Below are 14,968 nucleotides of genomic sequence, written 5' to 3'. Positions count from 1 at the left end.
AAAATGTCTTATGGGATATTGGGTGATATCTGATCGGCTGCTTTTACTTGAATTAAGGGGTAACCTTTTTAACATTAGCTTAATCCAAGCCTACGCGCCATCAAATGATGTGGATGAAGAGGATATCAACAAGTTTTATGAAGATCTCAACAGTGTTTGTGAGCAATGTAAATCTCAGGATAAAAAACTAGTCACGGGAGATTTTAATGCCAAAGTTGGACAGGAAAGGGTTGATAACATCATAGGAACCTTTGGATTAGGGAAAAAAATGAAAATAGAGAAAGTTTAACTGATTGGTGTGTCAGAAACAACCAAGTGATCACCAATACTTGGTATAAAAACCATCCACATAGATTGTGTACTTGGATTAGCCCTAGAGATAGAACAAGGAATCAAATAGATTTCATGACTATCAATAAACACTTTAGAAATAATATCACAAATTCTAAAGCCTACGCAGGAGCAGACTGTGGTTCATATCACCATCCCATAATAGATACCATTAAAGGAAAGTTAAAGAAACTGAAACGTGGAAAAAAAGAGAAAGAAGTGTATGTTGGCAGAACTTAAAAATGATAGCATACTTAAGCAACAATTCAAGACAGCTGTAGAAGAACACCTCAACGAGAACGTAACAACACCTATTTGGGACAGATTTAAATATACTGTACAGCAATCAGAGGAGGAGATAATCCCAGTACAAGAAATCCAACACACCAACAAGGGATGGATAACCCAAGGAATTCTAGATCTGATGGAACAAAGAAGGTTAATGAGGAATAATGAAGTGCAGTACAGAGAGCTAGACAGACAGACCAGACAATTGTGCAATATTGCAAAGGAAGAATAGCTGAATCAAAAATGCAATGAAGTAGAAGGCCATGTTAACAACAGCAAAGAAATGCACAGGAAAGTTGAGGAAATTACTGTGATTAAGAAAACCTCCTCTACAGGATGCATAAGATCTGCAGACGGATCCATACTAGCATCCAGATAAAGTACGTGAGAGGTGGATTCAGTACATAGAGCAGCTGTTTGAGGATAATAGAGGGGAACCCCCAGATATTAAACACCACAATTCTGGCCCACTTATTACCAAAGAAGAAGTAACTAAAACAATGAAAAGCATGAAACATGGTAAAGCTGCTGGACATGAAATGATACAAGCCCGAGAAGATCTGGGCATAGATATTCCTTTTGAACTATTTAATGGCATATATGAGTCTGGTGTATTGCCTGACGATCTCTTGAAATCAGTATTTATAACTCTGCCAAAAATTCCTGGAACTATAAGCTGCGAAAATTATAGAACAATCAATCTGATGAGTCACATAATAAAGATTTTGTTGAGAATTGTTCTGAGTCGAATTAAAAATAAGTTAAGACCAGAAACCGCTAAGTAAAACGTACTGATGAGAAATGGTCTCAGTGAAGATCCGAGAGTGGAAAATGAACCGGTGTTCAGCCCCACTGCTCCGAGCCAGACAAGAACCCCTGTCTGAGTCTGTCCCATCTGTCTGTGCTTGACTCGCCTCCCTCTAAAATTTCCGCTTTCTGTACTTGTCCCAGTCTCTTATTTTCCTTCTGAACCTCATTCTCCTGCCTTCTCCCCATAACCTTTGACGCCGTTACAGAAAATCTTTGGGACCCAATGCAGTAAGTATATACAACAGTTCATCTTTCTGCGATAGGAGACCACATTTCGGAGATCAACAGTCTCTGCATTATTATTTCATACATTATTCTTGCGCAGTGGTACAGTATTAATGTGTATATTATCATTCTCAATTTTATTTTTAGTTAAGTCTGCACACTGCTAATCGTGTTTTTAAATGTTGCTGCTGTAACGAAAGAACTCCCCACTCGGGATCAATGAAGTATTTATTATTATTATCATCATCATCATTATTCTCCAGCTCTTTATATCATTCATCAATGAATTTCCCAGCTCTTCACTTCACCCCCGACGAATCTGACCTTTCACCTCCCTCTCCCCCCACATTCTTTATTCCCTCCCTTCCATTCCATTACTGAAGAAGGGTCTCGGTCTGAAACGCCGACTGTTCACTCCTCTCCAGAGTTGCTGCTTGCCCCGCTGAGTTCCTCCAGCATTTTGGGTGTGTAGCTTTGGATTTCCGCATCTGCAGAATTTTTTCCAGTTTAACCTAATGCGCATGCGTGGACGGCGAGCAGCCAATCCCCGAATATCGCGCATGCGCTCAGTAGACGAGAGGCTCGCAAGGATCGGAAGCAGGTAGGATCGGGGCTGCGGGCGGCGGGAACTTAATCACCGGCGTCTGAACCGCGATTAAAGGAAAATTACTCGGAGCAACGTCCACACTGGTCCTGTACCCCAGCACAGTCCCAGTCCTTGCCCTTTCTCTCAGCCCCACAATTTACCCGAGTCACAGGGAGCTTCCGGCTGATCAGAGCTGGCGGCACCGCCATTTATGCGGCGCATGCGCATTGCCGGTTCCTTGAATGGCGGATAGACATGTTTCTAGATCGTGGGGGCTTCTGGGTAAAGAGGCAGCCATAAGTCACACTGCTGGCGTTGTCCCCAGAGAGTATGTCTCAAACACTGCCGACCTATGTAAATCCGAGGATTAGTAACTCGGTACAAAAATATAGTGTCCAGTTACTCTCAGATGAAGAGTCCACCTTCCAGTCAGTGAAAATGTTAATTTATCGCAAAAAGAAATCCGCCCATCAGGCTTTAGTTCTCTCTGGGTAAATAACGACATGAAACAACTTTGTCCTCGATGACAAGTGATTGCAGCTTTCACATCACAAAAATTCCACACTCCAATGAGAATAACTACTGCTCTCCCATTCATAGTCATTGGCATTGCCATCGATGGGTTCATCACTGTCAATCAGCTTGGGAGAGGGGATCCCAGTAATTCGAAAATCTCCAGGATCGGACATGTAGTAACAAGTTCTCTTTGTAGTGTTGTGGAACACGACCAGAACTTGAAGTAATACCAAAGGACAGAGACAAATTGAGCCAGGTCACAGGTTGATTAATTCCAGGTCGGAGGAGGTGCAGCAGGTGAAGGAGCAAGTGCGGGGATTGGCTGAGAAGGAGCGGCTGATTTAAAAAGCCGGTCGTGAGCAGCGAGCAAAACGGACCTTCCAGGTCGGAGGAGGCGCGGCAGATGAAGCTAATCACTCAAATTATTGGCTAATATATTATCAAGGCTCGCTGTAGGGGAGCGGCCTGTCGAGGGAAGGGCCTTGCGAGAAAAGTGCAAGTCTTTAGCTGAGGAATCTTCGGCGGGGAGGCTGAGAGAGGAGACTATGCCACAGTTGGAGAGGGTGAGAAGTGGTGAGGAAATGACCGCTAGACTGATTCATTGTGCTGCGTGCATGATGTGGGAGGTCAGGGACACTGATAGTGCCTGTGGCTCCTACAACTGTGGAAAATGTGTCCAGATTCAGCTTCTGAAGGACCGTGTTACAGCACTGGAGAGGAAACTGGATGACCATAGGTTCATCCGGGAGAATGAGTGTTTTCTGGACAGTACCTACAGTGAGGTCGTTACACTGAGGATACCAGAAGAGAGAAGGGGGATGACGATGAGCAAGGAAAGGATGCTTGAAGTACAGGAGACCCTGGGGGATGTACCTCTCGTAAACAGGTTCACCCTCTTCGAAGCTGTCAGGACAGAAGACAGTGCCAGCCTGAGAAGCGGTCAGGTCTGTGAGTTGAAAATTGGCGCTGAAGCAAAGTCGAGGAGACAGACGTCAGGCAGAGCCGTGGTAGTAGGGGACTCCATAGTGAGAGGTACAGAAAGGGGTTTCTGTGGCAACAGGCGAGATTTAAGGATGGTGTGTTGCCTCCCTGGTGTCAGGATCCAGGATGTCACGGACCGATTGCAGGGAATCCTCACAAGTGAAGGTGAACATCCGGAAGTGGTGGTGCATGTCGGCACAAATGACGTGGGGAAGAAGAGGAAAGACATTCTACAGCGTGACTTCAGAGAACTCGGGAGAAGGCTGAAAGCAGGACTTCCAGGGTGGTGATCTCCGGTTTGCTTCCAGTTACTCGTGCTGGAGCGGGCAGGAACAAGGAGATAATGGATCTGAATGTGTGGCTGAGGAACTGGTGCAGGAAGCAAGGATTTACATTCTTGGACCACTGGGGTATGTTTTGGGGTAAGGATGAATTGTACAAAAGGGACGGGTTGCACCTTAATAAGCGGGGCACCAGCATTCTGGCAGGTAGGTTTTCCTCTGAAACACGGGTGTGTTTAAACTAAGTAGTGGGGGGGGGGGAGGGGACGAACTGGAAATATAAGGATGGAGATAAAGGGAAAGTGAGAATAAGAAAAGTTAAGCAAGACAGCAGAATCAACAGAGCAGAAAGCTCAAGAAGGGATCGTACAGTATGGCCAAGTGAAATAGGAATTGATATGGGAGGTGAGGGGAGTAATGGATTAAAAGTATTGTATATGAATGCACGGAGTATAAGAAATAAAGTAGATGGGCTTGAGGCTCAGTTGGAAATTGGTAAGTGTGATGTTGTGGAAATAACAGAGACATGGCTTCAAGTGGACAGGGCCTGGGAAATGAATATTCAAGGGTATGCGTCCTATCGAAAGGACAGACTGATGGGCAGAGGGGGTGGGGTGGCTCTGTTGGTGAAGAATGATATTCAGTCCCTTGCGAGGGGGGACATAGAATCAGGAGACGTAGAGTCAGTATGGATAGAACTGAGAAATTCTAAGGGTAGAAAGATCCTAATGGGAGTGATCTACAGGCCCCCAAACAGTAGTCTGGATGTAGGGTGTAAGTTGAATCAAGAGTTAAAATTGGCATGTTGCAAAGGTAATGCTACAGTTGTTATGGGGGATTTCAACATGCAGGTAGACTGGAGGAATCAGGTTGGTACTGGACCCCAAGAAAGGGAGTTTGTGGAGTCCCTCCGAGATGGATTCTTAGAACAGCTTGTACTGGAACCGACCAGAGAGAATGCAATTCTAGATTTAATGTTGTGCAATGAAACTGGATTTGATCAGGGACCTCGAGGTAAAGGAGCCATTTGGAGGTAGTGACCATAATATGATAAGTTTTAATCTACAAATTGAGAGGGAGAAGGGAAAATCAGAAGTGTCAGTATTACAGTTGAACAAAGGGAACTGTGGAGCTATGAGGGAGGAGCTGGCCACAGTTCAATGGAACAATACCCTAGCAGGGATGACAGTGGAACAACAATGGCAGGTATTTCTGGGAATAATGCAGAAGGTGCAGGATCAGTTCGTTCCAAAGAGGAAGAAAGATCCTAAGGGGAGGCCGTGGCTGACAAGGGAAGGAATGGACAGTATAAAAATAAAAGAGAAGAAGTATAACATAGCAAAGACGGGTGGGAAGACGGAGGAATGGGTAACTTTTAAAAACAGAAGGTAACTAAAAAGGCAATACGCGGAGAAAAAAATGAGGTATGAAGGTAAACTAGCCAAGAATATAAAGGAGGATAGTAAAAGCTTCTTTAGGTATGTGAAAAGGAAAAAAAAAATAGTTAAGACCAAAACTGGGCCCTTGAAGACAGAAGCGGGTGAATTTATGATGGGGAACAAGGAAATGGCAGACGAGTTGAACAGGTACTTTGGATCCGTCTTTACTAGGGAAGACACAAACAATCTCCCAAATGTAATAGTGGCCAAAGGACCTAGGGTAATGGATGAACTGAAGGAAATTTATATTAGGCAGGAAATGGTGTTGGATAGACTGTTGGGTCTGAAGGCTGGTAAGTCCCCGGGACCTGATAGTCTGCATCCCAGAGTACTTAAGGAGGTGGCTTTAGAAATCGTGGACTCATTGGTAATCATTTTCCAATGTTCTATAGATTCAGGATCAGTTCCTGTGGATTGGAGGGTGGCTAATGTTGTCCCTCTCTTCAAGAAGGGAGGAAGAGAGAAAACAGGGAATTATAGACCGATTAGCCTGACGTCGGTGGTGGGAAAGATGCTGGAGTCAATTATAAAAGATGAAATTATGACGCATCTGGATAACAGTAACAGGATCGGTCCGAGTCAGCACAGATTTACGAAGGGGAAATCGTGCTTGACTAATCTCCTGGAATTTGTTGAGGATGTAACTATGAAAATGGACAAGGGAGAGCCAGTGGATGTAGTGTACCTGGACTTTCAGAAAGCCTTTGATAAAGTCCCACATTGGAGATTAGTGGGCAAAATTAGGGCACATGGTATTGGGGGCAGAGTACTGACATGGATTGAAAATTGGATGGCTGACAGAAAACAAGAGTAGGGATTAACGGGTCCCTTTTGGAATGGCAGACAGTGACCAGTGGGGTACCGCAGGGTTCAGTGCTGGGACTGCAGCTGTTTACAATATATATTAATGATTTAGATGAGGAAATTAAAAGTAACATTAGCAAATTTGCAGATGACACAAAGCTGAGTGGCAGTGTGAAATGTAAGGAGGATGTTATGAGAATGCAGGGTGACTTGGACAGGTTGGGTGAGTGGGCAGATGCATGGCAGATGCAGTTTAATGTGGATAAATGTGAGGTTATCCACTTTGGTGGTAAGAACAGGAAAGCAGATTATTATCTAAATGGAGTCAAGTTAGGAAAAGGGGAAGCACAAAGAGGTCTAGGTGTTCTTGTACATCAGTCACTGAAAGCAAGCATGCAAGTACAGCAGGCAATGAAGAAAGCTAATGGCATGCTGGCCTTCATAACAAGGGGAATTGAGTATAAGAGCAAAGAGGTCCTTCTGCAGCTGTACAGGGCCCTGGTGAGACCACACCTGGAGTACTGTGTGCAGTTTTGGTCTCCAAATTTGAGGAAGGACATTCTTGCTATTGAGGGAGTGCAGCATAGATTCACAAGGTTAATTCCCGGGATAGCGGGACTGTCATATGTTGAAAGATTGAAGTGACTGGGCATTTAGAAGTGTGAGAGGGGATCTTATTGAAATATATAAGAGCATTAAGGGAGTGGACATGCTGGAGGCAGGAAGCATGTTCCCGCTGATGGGTGAGTCCAGAACCAGAGGCCACAGTTTAAGAATAAGGGGTAGGCCATTTAGAACAGAGTTGAGGAAAAACTTTTTCACCCAGAGAGTGGTGGATATATGGAATGCTCTGCCCCAGAAGGCTGTGGAGGCCAAGTCTCTGGATGCTTTCAAGAAAGAGATGGATAGAGCTCTTAAAGATAGCGGAGTGAAGGGATATGGGGAGAAGGCAGGAACTGGATACTGATTGTGGATGATCAGCCATGATCACAGTGAATGGTGGTGCTGGCTCGAAGGGCCGAATGGCCTACTCCTGCACCTATTGTCTATTGTCATAGTCATAGTCATACTTTATTGATCCCGGGGGAAATTGGTTTTCATTACAGTTGCACCATAAATAATAAATAGTAATAAAACCATAAATAGTTAAATTTTAATATGTAATTTATGCCAGGAAATGAGTCCAGGACCAGCCTATTGGCTCGGGGTGTCTGACCCTCCAAGGGAGGAGTTGTAAAGTTTGATGGCCACAGCAGGAATGACTTCCTATGACGCTCTGTGCTGCATCTCAGTGGAATGAGTCTCTGGCTGAATGTACTCCTGTGCCCACCCAGTACATTATGTAGTGGATGGGAGACATTGTCCAAGATGGCATGCAACTTAGACACCATCCTCTTTTCAGACACCACCGTCAGAGAGTCCAGTTCCATCCCCACAACATCACTGGCCTTACGAATGAGTTTGTTGATTCTGTTGGTGTCTGTTACCCTCAGCCTGCTGCCCCAGCACACAACAGCAAACATGATCGCACTGGCCACCACAGACTCGTAGAACATCCTCAGCATCGTTCGACAGATGTTAAAGGACCTCAGTCTCCTCAGGAACTAGAGACGGCTCTGACCCTTCTTGTAGACAGCCTCAGTGTTCTTTGACCAGTCCAGTTTATTGTCTAAAAATAGCCCAATCTCATTCAGACGGAATACAGTCAGAGAATTTGTTGGTCAGTCAGAATGCCTGATCGTGCCTTGTTAGAAGATGAGAGTTTATATATAAACATAGAAACAGTAATCTACAATACATTACAGGCACTTTGGCTCACAACATCGTGCCAACGATATAACCTACTCCAGGATTTGCCTAGAGTTTCACTACCACATAGCCCTCTATTTTGCAGTGCTCCACGTACCTATGTAACAGTGTCTGAAAAGACCCTTATTGTATCCGCCACACCACCATCGCTGGCAGTGCATTCCACGCACCTGCCGCTCTCTGAGAATCTTATCTCTGGTATCCCCCTTGTACCTGCTTCCAAGCACCTTAAAACTATGCCCCCTCATGTTAGCCAACTCAGGCCCAGTAAAAAGCCTCTGGCTATCCACATGATCAATGCCTCTCATCGTCTGATGCAACTCTCTCAGGTCAGCGCTCATCTTCCATCGCTTCAAAGTTTACTCAGCCTACTCTTGTAAGGTATGCTGTCCAATCCAAGCAACATCCTCGCAAATCTCCTTTGCACCCTTTCTAGAGTATCCAAATACTTCCTGTAGTGAGGTGATCAGAACTGAATACAGTACTAAAAGTGGGGTCTAACTGAGGGCTTATACACCTGTAATATTACCTCATGGCTTTTGAACTCTCCCATGGTTGATGAAGGCCTTCTTATTGACACAGACCCCAAGATCTCGCTGATCTTCCACGCTGCCAAGAGTCCAAACATTAATATTGTATTCTGTCTTCAAATTTGACCTACGGGAATGAACCACTGGGTTGAACTCCATCTGTCACCTCACAGCCCAGTTCTGCATCTTATCGATGTCCCGCTCCACTCTGACAACCATTCAGACTATCCACAACACCCTCTACATTTCTGTCATCAACAGACTTACAAACCCAACCTTCTACTTCCCCATCAAGGTCATTTATAAAAATGAGGTGTCCCAGAACAGATCGCTGCAGAATATCACTGGTCACCATCCTCCATGCAGAATACAAACCATCTACAACCACCCTTTGCCTTCTGTGGGCAAGCCAGTTCCGGATCCACAAAGCAGGTCTCCTCGGATCCTGGCCTCATTACTTTCTCAATGAGCCTCGTATGGGGAATTTTATCAAAAGTCTTATGAAAACCATGTACACTACATACAATGTTCTACCTTCATCACTGTGTTTTGTAACATCCTCAAAGGATTCAATCAGGTTTGTAAGGCATGACCTGCCCTTGACAAAGCCGTGCTGACTACCCCTAATCAGATGCTCACAAGTCCTCCCACTTCAGATCTTCTCCAACAAGTTGCCCACCACTGATGCAAGACTTAATGGTCTATAATTTCCTGGGTTACCTCTACTCCCTTTCTTGATCAATGCTAGGGTACTTCTCTCGTCCCTATTGATGATACAAAGATCACCGCCTGATAATCAGCAATCTAACCCCCACGCTTCCCACAGTAGCTTGCGGTATATCTCAGCTTGAGTTGAACTGAGTAATATTATGATGCCAGAGCTCACATTGAGAGAATATCATATAGAAACATGTAAAATTATTAAAGTGATAGTCAAGATAGAGGCAGGAAAGTTGTTTCCACTGGTGGGTGAGACTAGAACTAGAGAACATTACCTTAAGGTTCACGGCATTTAGGATGGAGATGAGGAGGAACTGCTTTCCCCTGAGGGTGGTGAATCTGGATTTCTCTGCCCAATGAAGCAGTGGAGGCCACCTCAGTAGATGTATTTGAGACAAGGTTGGATAGATTTTTGCATAGTAGGGAAATTAAGGGCGATGGGGAAAGGCAGGTTGTTGGAGACAGGCCAGATGACGTTCTCGTGCTCCTATTTCTTATTTTCTCACCATTCAGACTAAAGTCTCACCTGAAAAAATGTTCTTCACCCATCGATGTCCTTTCAAATATTTTACAGGTTTGAAATGGCAGAACACTTGTGCATGGGAATCTCAACATGTCAGTTTTTGTCTCTCTGTCCGGATATATAAGGAGTGACCAGATATTTTCTTTGCAAGACCAACACATCTGTTGTCGATCCTTGGAGATTTCAACCCAGCTGGAAATGTATTCTGTCTCTGAAATGAAGTTTTCTGTTGTAACTCAGTGAAATCCACTGGAACCAGGAGCTGAGAACACACCAGCATTTGTTCACTGGAGATCAGTTCTTCAACTGCATTGGTTGTACAAGGGATTCAAATGTCTGACTTTCTGTATTGCCAAATAGTTGATCACAGTGAGCTAACATTCTCCTCCACTCGGTGTGGGAAAGGATTCTCTCAAACCCTACCTGCAGACACGCCCGTCAGTTCACAGTGGGGAGAGGCCATTCACCCACTCTGTGTGAGGGAGGGGAACTACTCAGTCATCCAGCCTGAAGATACATCAGCAAGTTCACACCATAGTGAGATGCTCCACCTGTTCTGACTGTGGGAAGCAATTCATTCTGTCATCAATGCTAAAGATATATCTGAAAATTCACCAGTGAGAGAACGCTAACCTGCTTAGATGGTGGGAAGGCACTTGCACGCCACAGCCATTCACCTGCTCTCTGTGGGAAAGGGTTCTCTGAATCATCTCAACTGTATGAACACCAGCGAGTTCACACTATAAAGATGCCATTCACCTGCTCAGACTGTGGGAAGCGATTCACTCGCTCATCCACACTCCAGAGACACCAGCGAGTCCACACTGGGGAGAAGCCATTCACTTGCTCTGAATGTGGGAAGGGATTCACTCAGTCGTATAATCTGAAAGTACATCAGCGAGTTCACACTGGGGAGAAGCCATTCACATGCTCTGAATGTGGGAAGGGATTCGCTGATTCATACTCCCTTGTGAGGCACTGCCGAATTCACACTGGCGAGAAGCCATTCACATGCTCTGAATGTGGGAAGGGATTCACTGACTCATCCCTTCTTGTGAGGCACTACCGGGTTCACACTGGCGAGAAGCCATTCACGTGTTCAGAATGTGGGAAGGGATTCACTGACTCAACCCTGCTTGTGAACCACTGCCGAATTCACACCGGGGAGAAGCCATTCACATGTTCAGAATGTGGGAAAGGATTCACTCAGTCAGCTCATGTGAAGGTGCATCAACTAATTCACACTGGGGAGAAACCATTCAGCTGTTCTGAATGTGGGAAGGGATTCACTCAGTTATCCAGCCTCGTGAGCCACTGCCGAATTCACACTGGGGAGAAGCCATTCACCTGCTCTGAATGTGGGATGGGATTCACTACGTCATCTCAAGTGAAGGTGCACCAGCGAGTTCACGCTGTAGAGAGGCCATTCAGCTGCTCTGAATGTGGGAAGAGATTCGCTGATTCATACTCCCTTGTGAAGCACTGCCGAATTCACACTGGGGAGAACCCATTCACGTGCTCTGAATGTGGGAAAGGATTCACTCAGTCATCTCATTTGAAGGTACATCAACTAATTCACACTGGGGAGAAACCATTCAGCTGTTCTGAATGTGGGAAGGGATTCACTCAGTTATCCAGCCTTGTGAGCCACTGCCGAATTCACACTGGAGAGAAGCCGTTCACATGCTCTGAATGCGGGAAGAGATTCACTCAGTCATCGCATCTGAAGGTACATCAGGGAGTTCACACTGGGGAGAAACCGTTCAGCTGCTCCGAATGTGGGAAGGGATTTGCTGAATCATACTCCCTTTTGAAGCACTGCCGAATTCACACTGGGGAGAAGCCATTCACCTGCTCTGAATGTGGGAAGGGGTTCACTGACTCATACCACCTTGTGAAGCACTGCCGAATTCACTCCGGGGAGAAGCCATTCACCTGCTCCGAATGTGGGAAGGGATTCACTGACTCATCCAACCTCGTGAGGCACTGCCGAATTCACACTGGGGAGAAGCCATTCACTTGCTCTGAATGTGGGAAAGGATTCGCTCAGTCATCTAATCTGAAGGTACATCAGCGAGTTCACACTGGGGAGAAGCCATTCACATGCTCTTAATGTGGGAAGGGATTCACTGACTCATCCCACCTTGTGAGGCACTGCCGAATTCACACTGGGGAGAGGCCATTTCACTTGGTCAGAATGTGGGAAGGGATTTGCTCGGTCACCTCGACTGATTGAACTTCAGCGAGTTGTGATGAACCCCGTGGACTGTCATTTTAAGAGAGAGTGCCTGAGTTTGAGTCTTAGAGAGAGAGAGGGGTGGAACTTTTGGACTCTGCAGCTTGTTTTGATTTAAACACACTCACACACAGTCAGTCGCAGTTGGAGTCGGACAATGGAAGGAAGACAGTGACTGCTTGGAACTTACGAGTGCCCAAAAGGCTGGGTTGACTGTCGACCCAGCACACCGGTAAGTGGCTATCAGGTTGTGTGATTGGGGCAACCTTGTGGAATCTACCTATGTGTTAATCCTTGCCTGGGTGGTAGTTTCCTTTGAAGATGGTCCCCCTGTGATAAGCTACTATTGGTGAAGATTCGTAATTGGATTTGGAACGATGACAGATAAAACCTATGGCGATAGTTGTTCTGTATTACTACCGTGGAATTTGTGGAATACGACATAAGTGCCTTCTTTTGATATTCACCTTGGGGTACAAGTATCTCTCTTTCACATCATTTAATCCATGGATGAACTGAACTTTGATACCTGACCATCTTAAGATTCTAAGCCTTGTGCCCCCTCGAGCTAAATAGTTTGGGATTTTTATTTGCACATATGTATACTCATAACACAGCTAACTTCTGATTATTCTTGCTTAAGTTACCACATTAAATAGATACTAATAAAGAGAGTGGTTTTTAACATCAAAACCAGACTCCAGGTGTGGTATGTTGCTGCTGGTTCATTTTAAACTGTCACGGGTACATGACAGAGTTCACACTGGGGAGAAACCATTCAGCTACTCTGAATATGGGAAGGGATTCTCTAAGTCGTCTCAACTGAAGTTGCATTAGCAAGTTCACACTGGGGTGAAGCCATTCTCATGCTCTGGATGTGGGAAGGGATTCACTAAGTCGTCTCAACTGATTGAACATCAGCGAGTTCACACTGGGGAGAAACCATTTCAGCTGCTCTGAATGTGGGAAGGGATTCTCTAAGTCGTCTCAACTGAAGTTGCATTAGCAAGTTCACACTGGGGTGAAGCCATTCTCATGCTCTGGATGTGGGAAGGGATTCACTAAGTCGTCTCAACTGATTGAACATCAGCGAGTTCACACTGGGGAGAAGCCATTCATGTGCTCTGAATGTGGGAAGGGATTCACTCAGTCATCTCATCTGAAGGTGCATCTGCCAGTTCACACTGGGGAGAAACCGCTCAGTTGCTCTGAATGTGGGAAGGGATTCACTGATTCATACTCCCTTGTGAAGCACTGCCGAATTCACACCGGGGAGAAGCCATTCATGTGCTCTGAATGTGGGAATGGATTCACTGACTCGTCCTACCTTGTGAGGCAGGATAGTGGAAAGCTCCTCTTGCGGGATGTGGGAAGGCAGGGGACCCTCCTGTGCCCCGGATAACTGCACCTGTGAGAAGTGCATTCATCTGCAGCTCCAAACAATCCACATTATGGAGTTGGAGCTGGAACTGGATGAACTCCAGGTCATTCGGGAGGCTAAAGGGGTGATGGGTGGGACATATAGAGAAGTAGTTGCACCCAAGGTGCACAGCACAGGAAACTGGATGACAGGAAGGGGAAAGGGCGGGGGGGGGGACAGTGAGTGCAGTGTACCCCTGTGTCCATTCCCTGAACAACACATATATATCACTGTAGACACCATTGGGATGGGTGGGATGACCTGGCAGAGAAAAGTCAGAACAGGAGGGTCTCTGGCCCTTAGTCTGGCTCTGAGACTGAGGAGGGAAGTGTGCAGAAGAAATGAGCTGTGGTCATAGGTTATTCGTTAACAAAGGGAACTGACTGGATGTTCTATGGGTGAGAATGAGATTCCAGGATGGGGTATGTTTTCTCCTGTGTGCCAGGGTCTGGGATATCTCGGGTTGAATGCTCAGCGTTCCTCAGGAGAGTCAGCAGTGAAGGTCGAGGTCCATGTGGGTACCAATGAGATGGGCTGGCAGAGTAACGAGGTTCTGTAAAGGGAGTTCAGGGAGTGGAGTGCTGAGTTATAGGGCGGTGCCTCAGGGCTGCCATCTGTGCCACGTGCCAGGAATAGGGAGAATATACAGTTGATCACGTGGTTAAGGAGTTGGTGCAGGAGGGAGGGTATCAGATTTTTGGATCATTTGAGCCCGCAAGGATTACTGTATGTACAGGAGTGTGAGAGAGTTGGGGGAGAGGGGACATCATTGATGAAGGGTGAAGTGGGCAGACAGCTCTCTCACACACACAAACACATGCAGTGGAGTGTGAGGGAGGGGAGTGAGAAGGGATAAGGGGAATGAGGAGGATGGTGTTAGGGCTCCTTCACAAAGTCCCAGACTCACCCACCCCTCCCCCTCTGGAATTGATCCCATTCCCTACCCCAGGCTGGGGGTGGGCATTGAGTTACCTTTTGTGAATTGTTCGCTAGCATCTGGTTGACACACTTTGTTAATAAATTTACGTTGAACTTGAACTTTTCAATGTATTGTTTGTAAGACATGTGCTGATGAGAGATGAAGGTCGGAGAGTGGAAAATGAACCAGTGGTCAGCCCCACTGCTCCGTGCCAGACAAGAACCCCTATCTGAGTCTGTCCTGTCTGTCTGTGCTTGACACGTCTCACTCTAACGTTTCCTCTTTCTGTACCTACACCAGTATCTTTTATTTTCCTTCTCAACCCCATTCTGTTGCCTTCTCCCCATAACCTTTGACGCCTTTACTAATCAAGCACCGGTCAACCTGATGACTTGGCCTCTGAGCCAGCCATGGCAATGAATTTTACAGGTCCTTGACGTGGAAAGTTAAAAATGGCAGCTATCTACTCTGTTGAGATCTCTCATCATCTTATCAAGCTCTATCGGGACCCAGAGCTTCCTCCACTCCAGAGAAAACAGCCCAAGTTTGTC

The 14,968-nt window shown here is 45.9% G+C and overlaps 1 protein-coding gene across 1 annotated transcript; it reads left to right on the top strand.

Moving 5' to 3' along the window:
* The first annotated feature begins 3,979 nt into the window (after window positions 1-3,979).
* On the top strand, window positions 3,980-12,755 carry LOC134340795 (gastrula zinc finger protein XlCGF57.1-like). Its single transcript, XM_063038321.1, has 2 exons — window positions 3,980-4,158; window positions 9,894-12,755. The coding sequence occupies exon 2, from the start codon at window positions 10,591-10,593 to the stop codon at window positions 11,953-11,955; it is 1,365 nt and encodes a 454-aa protein (XP_062894391.1). The 5' UTR covers window positions 3,980-4,158; window positions 9,894-10,590; the 3' UTR covers window positions 11,956-12,755.
* Window positions 12,756-14,968: the final 2,213 nt, after the last annotated feature.

This window comes from Mobula hypostoma, chromosome X2 (genome assembly GCF_963921235.1).
Source record: "Mobula hypostoma chromosome X2, sMobHyp1.1, whole genome shotgun sequence".
Lineage (NCBI taxonomy): Eukaryota > Metazoa > Chordata > Chondrichthyes > Myliobatiformes > Myliobatidae > Mobula > Mobula hypostoma.
The sequence above is the reverse complement of the archived record's forward strand: the minus strand, read 5'-3'. Positions and strand labels throughout refer to the sequence as shown.